This window comes from Vulpes lagopus, chromosome 13 (assembly GCF_018345385.1).
Source record: "Vulpes lagopus strain Blue_001 chromosome 13, ASM1834538v1, whole genome shotgun sequence".
Classification (NCBI taxonomy): Eukaryota; Metazoa; Chordata; class Mammalia; order Carnivora; family Canidae; genus Vulpes; species Vulpes lagopus.
In genome coordinates this window covers 47,676,702-47,685,943 of record NC_054836.1, presented here as the reverse complement: position 1 = coordinate 47,685,943, position 9,242 = coordinate 47,676,702, and the positions used below count along the sequence as shown (strand labels likewise).

At 37.8% G+C, this 9,242-nt stretch overlaps 1 protein-coding gene across 1 annotated transcript in view; it reads right to left on the bottom strand.

The window, feature by feature from the left end:
• Nucleotides 1–5,334: 5,334 nt before the first annotated feature.
• ANLN (anillin actin binding protein) overlaps nucleotides 5,335–9,242 on the bottom strand; it is a 47,265-nt gene continuing 43,357 nt past the window's right edge. The window contains exons 22-23 of the mRNA XM_041727510.1: nucleotides 6,400–6,507; nucleotides 5,335–5,517 (exon numbers count right to left, since the gene is read on the bottom strand). Of these exons, the coding sequence (XP_041583444.1) occupies nucleotides 5,335–5,517; nucleotides 6,400–6,507 (291 nt within the window). The remainder of the gene's footprint in view (nucleotides 5,518–6,399; nucleotides 6,508–9,242) is intronic.

Below are 9,242 nucleotides of genomic sequence, written 5' to 3'. Positions count from 1 at the left end.
CCCCTTTCCTAGACTCTTATAGGAAAAAGGAACTTCTCTTTGATCCACTATATTTCTGTTGCTGTTTTCCGTTTTTTGTGGTAGCACAGTACATATCCTGCCTACCATTATCAGCTAAAAAATAATTGAGTTTATCATTAAAAAGTTTTATAGATAGATCACTTGAAAGTCCAGAGAATTGAGTGATTTTCCAAAAGCAAAGCTTTTATTTTCATCTAGTTAGGTTTTCTGTAAAAATGAAAAAAAGAAATAGGCTGGATGATGAACCACATCTCGTTCTACAAATAAATTATATTTATCCGTAGATACATAAGCCAGTTGATAAAAAGTCCATCTGTTTCATTAAGAAACACATTTCCTATAGTTTTACCCTTTATGCTTAACATTTTTCAAATGCCTACTGTAGTTTTGATCATTTGTGAACTAATAACAAATGTAATGATAATTCAGTTCAAAACAATCTTTTAATATTTAAAATCTTATGGTCACAGAACATTTTAAAAATTCCATTTCATTTTATATACACAGTTTGCTCAAGCACAAAAATATAAATTACATTATAAAATTATGTGAGAGAGCCGAAGAAAAAGAATGCTATAAAATTTCCAAAAATATCCAATTGTGAATGTTTAAATTGACAGTGAAGGAGGGGATAAAATTGCACTTGCATGTAGATTCTGCTGGATGTGGTTTTTAAAATAATGTAAAGGGGCACCTGGGTGACTCAATTGGTTAAGCGTCTGCCTTTGGCTCAGGTCATGATCCCAGAGTCCTGGGATGGAGCCCCACATTGGGCTCCCTGCTCAGTGGGGAGTCTGTTTCTCCTTCTGCCCCTCCCCTTTCCAGGTACTCTCTCTCAAATAAAGAAATCATCTTTTTAAAAATGTAAAAATTTTAATCTGAAAAATTAATATTTCCAATATGATGGAAATGACATCCTCTGCCACTTTTTAAAGTTCTAATGAAAAATTTCAGGTATCAACTTGAAAATGGGAAGGGCCTATAGTCTTTTGGGGTTTAGACTCTTTAGGGTTATGAACGCTCTTAGAGTTTAGAGATTATTGCCCCAGATTATCTGCTGCGGTTGGCTGCGCCCTGGCTCCCTATTCGAAACGCCTGTGCAACTGTTGCCCAGGTTTCCCACCAGCCAGCACATATCATGAACAAGGAGGAAGGTCCGCACATCCCTCCATGGCACCAAGTCCTGCATGATTGTCCCGTTTGGAGGCCCCATGTCTTCAATACTTACTCATGTTCCCTTAAAATATGCTGACTCCTGGGAGGGGGGTCTGGACTCCATCTATCATCTGGGTCCAATCACACTTCATCCTGGTCCACAAATTCATCCTCCCTCATCTCTTCAACTCCTGTTTACTGCTATCTTCAGATCCTTGCTTCCCTCTGCTCTTCCCTTCAGGGTACTAACACACTCAGTTCCTCATCCAAACCATCTGTCCCTCAACATCACCCCACCATACTATTGTCACAGTTGGTGCCTCTCCCTTCCCAACCCAATAGCCTGTAGGCCCTACTCAGCCTTCTGTTCAGTGTTCCATTCTGATTTTAATTTTCAAAGTGTTCATAGGTCCATGTGCATGAGCATTAGGAAAATACTCTCATCATAAACGTATCAAATATTCCAGAAAGAGTCAAAAGTCAAAGCGTTCCTCTACCCAACACTGCTCCCAGCCTCTGTTCACTGTCCTTTCCCATATAAAATTTGGTGTGGTTCCTTCCACGCTTTCATCTAGGTATGTTACACAGCATCACGTTGCACGGCATATTCCTTTTGCCCGTAAGTTGCTCTGGAAAACTGTTCCAAATATATATACATATATATTGTTTTTCTTGAACACTGCATGGTGTTTTGTAGAAAGAATCACCATAATTTCCTATTAGTGGGCTTGTAGATTCTTTCTCATTTCCATCCCTGTTGGCTTTCTCAGGTTATTTCAATTTTTTCCCTTTAAAACACTATCATAATGATCATCCTTTTATGTATCTTTCCTCACCCACAAGTTCATTTGAGGAGAGTGGGAAAGAAGGAGTTAAAGCAACTAGCCCTTGGTTCCAGGGAAAGAAGGCAGATGACACATCTAAATGCTTATAAAGGTGCTGAAAACCGGACCTCCTGGTTAATACTCATGATATTTGCTAGATCTCTTATCTGTGGAATGCTCTTAGAAGGATGAGGCTGGTTAAGGATAGCTTAGGGTAAATAAGCTTAGAATTTATGGATTTGTGAAGCAAGATTCCTTGATAAAAGGCACACACACTATATAATGATACAGGGTATAAAATGGCAGTAGGTCCTCACCTACAATTTCCCTTGGTGTGAGCTGTCCCACAGACCTCATGTGAGACCCTACCTATTACCCTGGGCCAAAGAGAGTGTCTAATGTTGGGATGGAAAGACCTAGGAGGCACACAGGGTGACGCGGACTTCTCCCTGCTTCACCAGGGCCTTGACTGCTTGTGTCCTTGAAATTACAAGCAAAGCTTTGTATGGATGAGATCCCTGATATGTGTGAGTCTGACCCTGTTTGCATGAGATTATTGGAGGTGGCCAGTTGCCATCCAAGAAGGTTGTATCAGTTTCTATTTTCACCAAGAGTCTGAGTTTGTTTCTCAGCAGCATTGACTATCGTTTCACCAATCTGGGGGCCGATGGGTTTAACTGAAGGCAGTTAAACCCATTTAAAATTGTATTTTTCTGTTTATTCATTACCTAGGTTATCTAAGTTTTAGTGTCCTCATTCAATACCTAAGGTCAGGTGAAGATTATATGAGATTACCCATACAAAACTCCAAGAATATCACTTGGTACATAGTAAATGATCAAACAATGATAGCTAGGCATTGGAGCTCTTTATATTTTTACACATTTTTATTATTAAGTATGTTGTAAATATTTTCTGCTAGTCTGATGCTTGTGTTTTAACTTTATATACACTTATCAGGCTGGAAATTTTTTTTTATCTAGTCAAATATGTCATTCTTTTCTTCTATGGATTTTGTCATAACTTAATTTTTTAAATCTGAATTATTGAAGTGACTGCTTCAAATTTCAGTTCCCATTTCCTTTAACCCTGCCCTACAATCTTGTGACCAAGATCTTAAGATTCTTCTCTAGTCTCACCCTAAACTGATCTCACTCACAAAATTAAATGATGGGAGGAATTTATTATAAAGGAGCTCGTCGATAATTTTAACAACTTGGGGAAGAAATTCAAGATATCACTCTTATATTTCGTTTATGGGCCACTCCTTTTTCTCTTTCCCCTTAAGGAACACATTCCTCTTGTTCTTGCCTTTCTTTCTGTACCACAGTCCCTGGGTCATCTTACCTACTCTAATGGTTCCAACAATTCCCTATAGGCTGGGGACAGATCAGGAATCTTCACTTTTACCAGGTATCTCTACCATGATGTTCCATAGCCATCTTAAGTTAAATTTCTTCCTTAAAAAAAAAAAAAAAAAAAACTTATTTCCTTATTTATTCATTTATTCATGAGAGAGAGCAAGGCAGACATAGGCAGAGGGAGAAATGATGTGGGACTCGATCCTAGCACCCCAGGATCAAGACCTGAGCCAAAGGCAGATGCTCAACCACTGAGCCACCCAGCCATCCCAAATTTTATTTCTTCTAAAATTCAATTTAACATGCCCTCCCTCCACCCTAGGAAAGGAATGACTGAAAACGGCCACTCTGTTGTGCTTTTTTGTCTTACAACAAACAGTATGTACAGAATATTTTTAATGAATCGGAGAATATAAATATGCCTCTGTATTATGCTTAGAATCGGTCTGGGAGGACATGCAAGGACTGGTAAACGTGGCTGTGACAAGGGGAGAAGGCACATTTTTCACTTGAACTTCTTTGTGTTCTTTGGATATTGTGCCATGATTGGTAATGCCTCTCTCCTCAAAGACAGTACAAGTTGGTCACAAGAGAGATGGGTGAAGAAGGTGAAAGGGATCAAGAGAACACTTACCCCAATGAGCACTGAGTCATGCCGAGAAGCGCAGAATCACTGTATTTACAGAAACTAATAACATTGTATGTTAACTAGATTGGGATTACAAATCAATCAATTAATCCCCAAATAAGTACAAGTCCATAAATAAATAAAAGAGATGTCTCATCAATCCCATCAGACCTGCTCCCTATTTTGGGGGGGTGATGTGACATATCCACTCAGTGTCTGCTAAGCACTCTGTGCTAAGCACCTCCTTGAATGCACACCTAAGTGCCATATTGTGTTGAAATGGCCCAGAAATGGATCCTTCATCCACCTACTCATTCAACAAAGACCTAAAGGATCCATAATAAGCTGAGCACTGGGCTAGAGATAAAAAGATGGATGCGATATCTATCAGTACGATCCCCTCAGGAAGTCCCATGGCCTCGGAGCACAGCAGCCACAATGCACATTTACATCGTATTTTGTAAATAACCGATTCCTTACATTCTCCGCAAGCATTTATTTGGGTGAGAGATCATAAAATATATTTTTATAATATACATAACAGAAAACACATTTGAATGAATACAAAATTAAACGACAGAAGGTGACAGCATTTAGTGTTTATAAATGAAATCGTCAATAACTTTAAACATTTCAGAGAAAAAACTCAAAGTGTATTTAAAAGTTGTGACTATGCTTACAATACTTTAATAAAAAATAAAGTATTAGGCTTTGAAAGGTAATGCATGACTTAAGTTTTTCAAAAGATTTCAAAGTGTGCTTCTAGACACTGTCATACATGGACCAAAAAAAAAAAAAAAAAAAAAAAACCAAACAAACAAACAAAGACGACAAAAACTTTGGCAAGCAAAGTATTAGTCCATAGCAGCTTGGTAAAGTTTACTTTTATACAAAGATTCTTCAATTTACATTTATTCTTGTTACAGGAGCAGAAAGAACTGATATGCCAAGTGGAGTCTTAGCTATAATAGCAAAAATAATTATTTTAAAAAGCCTGTAATCTATGAAAATGTGTACCATACAGCATCTATAGAAACTGGGTAATTGGGATCCCTGGGTGGCGCAGCGGTTTGGCGCCTGCCTTTGGCCCAGGGCGCGATCCTGGAGACCCGGGATCGAATCCCACATCAGGCTCCCGGTGCATGGAGCCTGCTTCTCCCTCCGCCTGTGTCTCTGCCTCTCTCTCTCTCTCTGTGACTATCATAAATAAATAAAAAATTAAAAAAAAAAAAAAAAAGACTGTACTTTCTTCAAAGACAAGGACTATCTCTGATATTTCTTACAGTGGTAAGAACAGAGAGGGCAATCAATTACTTAGTGGACAGAAGTATTTATATTTATAGCCTTATACATACTTGGTGACACAGAGTGTGTCCCTGCATTGGCTGACAAGAGTCTCTCGGTCATCTTCTCTCTGTGGTCGGACAGTAATTAATTCAAAAGTGTTGCGTCTTGCACAAAATTCTCTGTTGGCTGGTTCTATTTGATGGCTTGTACAATTGGCCAGATTTATCCTTCCTAAGGGATTCTTTAAGAACAAATTAAAAACAAATTAATAGAAAATATACAAGATTGTTTATATCAATAAGCATTAAGCAGTATTTAAGTTGGTATGAACTTAAAATTAAAAAGCCATTAATGTGGAAGTTAAAATTTAATTATAATAGGTTTAGAGAAACATACTTAATATCTGTTATTGTTTCCTGGACATTAAACAGAAACCAAAAATGTCAACTGGAGCTTTTAGCCAACTTAAAAAATAAACTCTTTGTTATGGAATACTTCAAACAGATGCGAAATTATAAGCACAGTATAATGAACTTCCATGTACCCATCAACCAGCTTCAACAATTAGAAACACATACTACTTTGTAATTCTGTTTTTTATTTCTATTTCTCAGTTTGGGGATACTAAATAATCATATTTGAGCAATAACATTACATTTTTTAAAAATGAGATACAACTCAAATAAAAACCTATTATCAAAAAAAATTTTTTTAAAACCTAATGTCAAATTTTAGAAACAAAATCAAAATCACTATATCCCTGTGGTGGTTTTCCATTACTGTTTTATCCCAGATTTAGGTAAGTCAACTATTAATAAAAACAAAAGTGAATTCAACATATTTCTGAGTAAAAATGTTATTAAAAACTAGTATGGAAATATTCTAGAAGAAAAGAAAACAAATATATGCCTTCGGGTATTTTAAGAGTGGTCAAATCACAGGGAATGGAAAAGACATAAAATCTTCCCACAAATACACACGCACAGGTCTTGCAACAAGAATATTTTTAATGGCTTAGTATACATTCAAAGGGGATCTGAGTGGGTGTGGAGAACAGAGGGAACCTCTGCTGAAACACTACATCAAAGTCAGGGCTTTCACTGACCAGGACTATTAATATTACCTTTCTTTTCTCATCATCTGGATAAGTCCAATAAGAGATACAATTTCCAGAAAGAACGCACCATCTTCTATGCCAGGCACCAAAGCCACTAACATCTTCAAATATGGTCTGAAAAGTCCATGAAATGTTAACTTTAGAAACTTAAGGATCAAATAAGATGTTAAACTTCAATATGTTGACATACTTCATAGTTCAACATCTACTTACATGAGTTTCACCTTCTTTTACCCTAGTAATGAAAATCACTAATTGCTAATTTCAGGAAATTGACCCAGATTTTCAATATCATCTAAAAGCATATAGCATTTAAGAACTTCCAAATATTAACCCCAAATTAATACCTTTATCTAATTTAGACTTTTTTAAAGCAGATCTTTTTAAAGCATAATGTCCCAAACCAAATGCTCCTTAAATAAGAGAAAAGTGCTCTGTGTAGAGTAGCATACTTTATATATTGACAAAACAAAGGATAGCTTATTAAGTTAGATTTATTTTATACAAAAGATTGGCATTTAACTTTTATTCAGAAGAACAAAAAAGGATTAGAAGAGTCAACTCCTGACATTCTATGCCCTGACAGATTACTGTGATAAACAGAGCTCCCGGCCACTGGCCACTGCGGAGCCAGCCAGCACACCTGAGTAGCACCTCCCAGCAGGCAGACAGCCGACTAGCCCAGGCCTTAGGCCAGCTCCTGCCTCAGGCACACAAGCTCCGTTCTAAAGCGAGGCGAAGCAGTCATGTCGGTTGAGGTCAGGGCTCTGGAAAAGGTAACTCACAACGTGTGGCTTTTTTCCGTGGAAGTACTTGCACTTAAACAGGTAAGTCCAAGCTGTTCCCCCGTCTCACTATTTTGTACTTGTAGTCCTAATGAGCCTTAATCATATAAAAGTCTTTACTTTGGATTTAAAGGGAAAAAAAAGGGCAGCCCAGGTGGCTCAGCGGTTTAGCACTGCCTTCGGCCCAGGGCGTGATCCTGGAGACCCTGGATGAGTCCCAAGTCAGTCTCCCTGCATGGAGCCTGCTTCTCCCTCTGCCTGTGTCTCTGCCTGCCTCTCTCTCTCTCTCTCTCTCTCTCCTCTCCATGTTTCTCCTTAATAAATAAATAAAATCTTAAAAAAAAAAATAAAAGGAAAAAAATTCCTTTAAGAAATACTATTTTTTTTAAAAAAGATTTTATTTCTTTATTCACTCATGAGAGACACAGAAAGAGGCAAGGAACCCAATGCAGGACTCAATCCCCAGACTGGGATCATGCCCTGAGCCAAAGGTAGACACTCAACTGCTGAGTCACCCAGGTGTCCCTAGGAAATACTATTTTCAATGAACAAAAGTAAGGGAAAATGTAACAATGCTAGAGATCGGGGGTTAGCAAATCTTTTCTGTAAAGTACCAGAGAGTAAAGATGTTAGACTTTGTGGGCCCTCAGGGCTCTGTCACAACTATTCAATTCCCCTGGGGTAGGGCAAAAGCAGTCATAGATAATATGTAAACAAATGAGCCCATGTGCCAATAAAACTTTATAGAAACAAGCAGCGAGCCACACTTTGCTGACCCTTGCTAATATAGACAATCCAAAAGGATCTTCATGTTTGATTTCAGAATGTGTTACAGCTTTTCCACCTTCACATGGATCAACTAAGCATTACCACCAACCCTCAGATAGTGGACATACACTCTCCTCGATTCACTAATTTGTGTGAATTTACCAAACCCTGGACTTGAGTTAGGAGTACAAACTCCGGCCATGAAGAAAAGTTACTTTGTGTGAAGGAAGTTTCTATGAGAATGAAATCTGAAATCTATTAGCTTAATTAATTAACCCAAATTAATTAGCTTACTCTAATCATATATCCTCTTACCCCACCTTTAATTCTTCCTCCCCAGTTTATCCTCTTTCCTCCTCAAGGCATGCTTTTCTAGGCAACATTGGCTCACAACCATCCAGGGAAAAAAAAAGAAGAATGTTGCTATTTCAATCTCAAGCACAAAATTAATATAAATGACTCACCAGCTCCCTCTTATGTTTATGCTCACCCTTTACATCATAAAGCTAATAGACAAGGAAAAATTTGATGGGTAAGAAATAACACATTATTATACCCAACTATGATCAGAGAAGAATAAAAAAAGGACAGCATTTTCATTTTTATAGCTGAGGAAAGTGTAGGCCAAGGAAACTAAATGACAACACATAATCACAAAGCAGAACTGGAACCTTCTAGCCAAATCCAGAACTTCTGTCTCTTGTTGCTCATTGGTCAAGGCAGAGCTAGACTAGCACCGTTTTAGATTCACTTGGCAAGATTCTCTGGTCGATAATCGCCTTCCTTCCAGCTGTCCCTGGCATATGAGGAAGGAAAATGGAACCAAGCAACTCTAACTTCAATTACTATTTTATGGAGGGCAGAAGTAATTAAAAGGCACAGTTTGGCAGGGGACAGAATTTATTTAAGGGAGTTCTGAGAAATTTCTTGCCACATTTCTGTAAGTGTAGATGTGGTAAGAATGGGTTATAGGCCCAGGAGCAAACCTGAAAAGATCTAACTAATGCTAACCTAGTTAAGAGCCCAGCTCAAAAATTAAGCAAGTCAGACATTATATGCAAATGAACTAGTGGCCATAACAGAGTCTATCAGTTGCTAAAGGTATCTACAGTAAAATATTAAAATATTTACATTAAAAGAAAAATCAGGTAAACACTGCCGTCAAGTCAGAGATTTATAAAAACACTTTTCCAAGAACATCTAGTGCCATCTACTGGATTTACATGTGAAAAAAAAACTAGCACAGTCTGATTTAGTCACACTGGCCACAGAGCTTTTCTTTCTGTACCCTTTGAT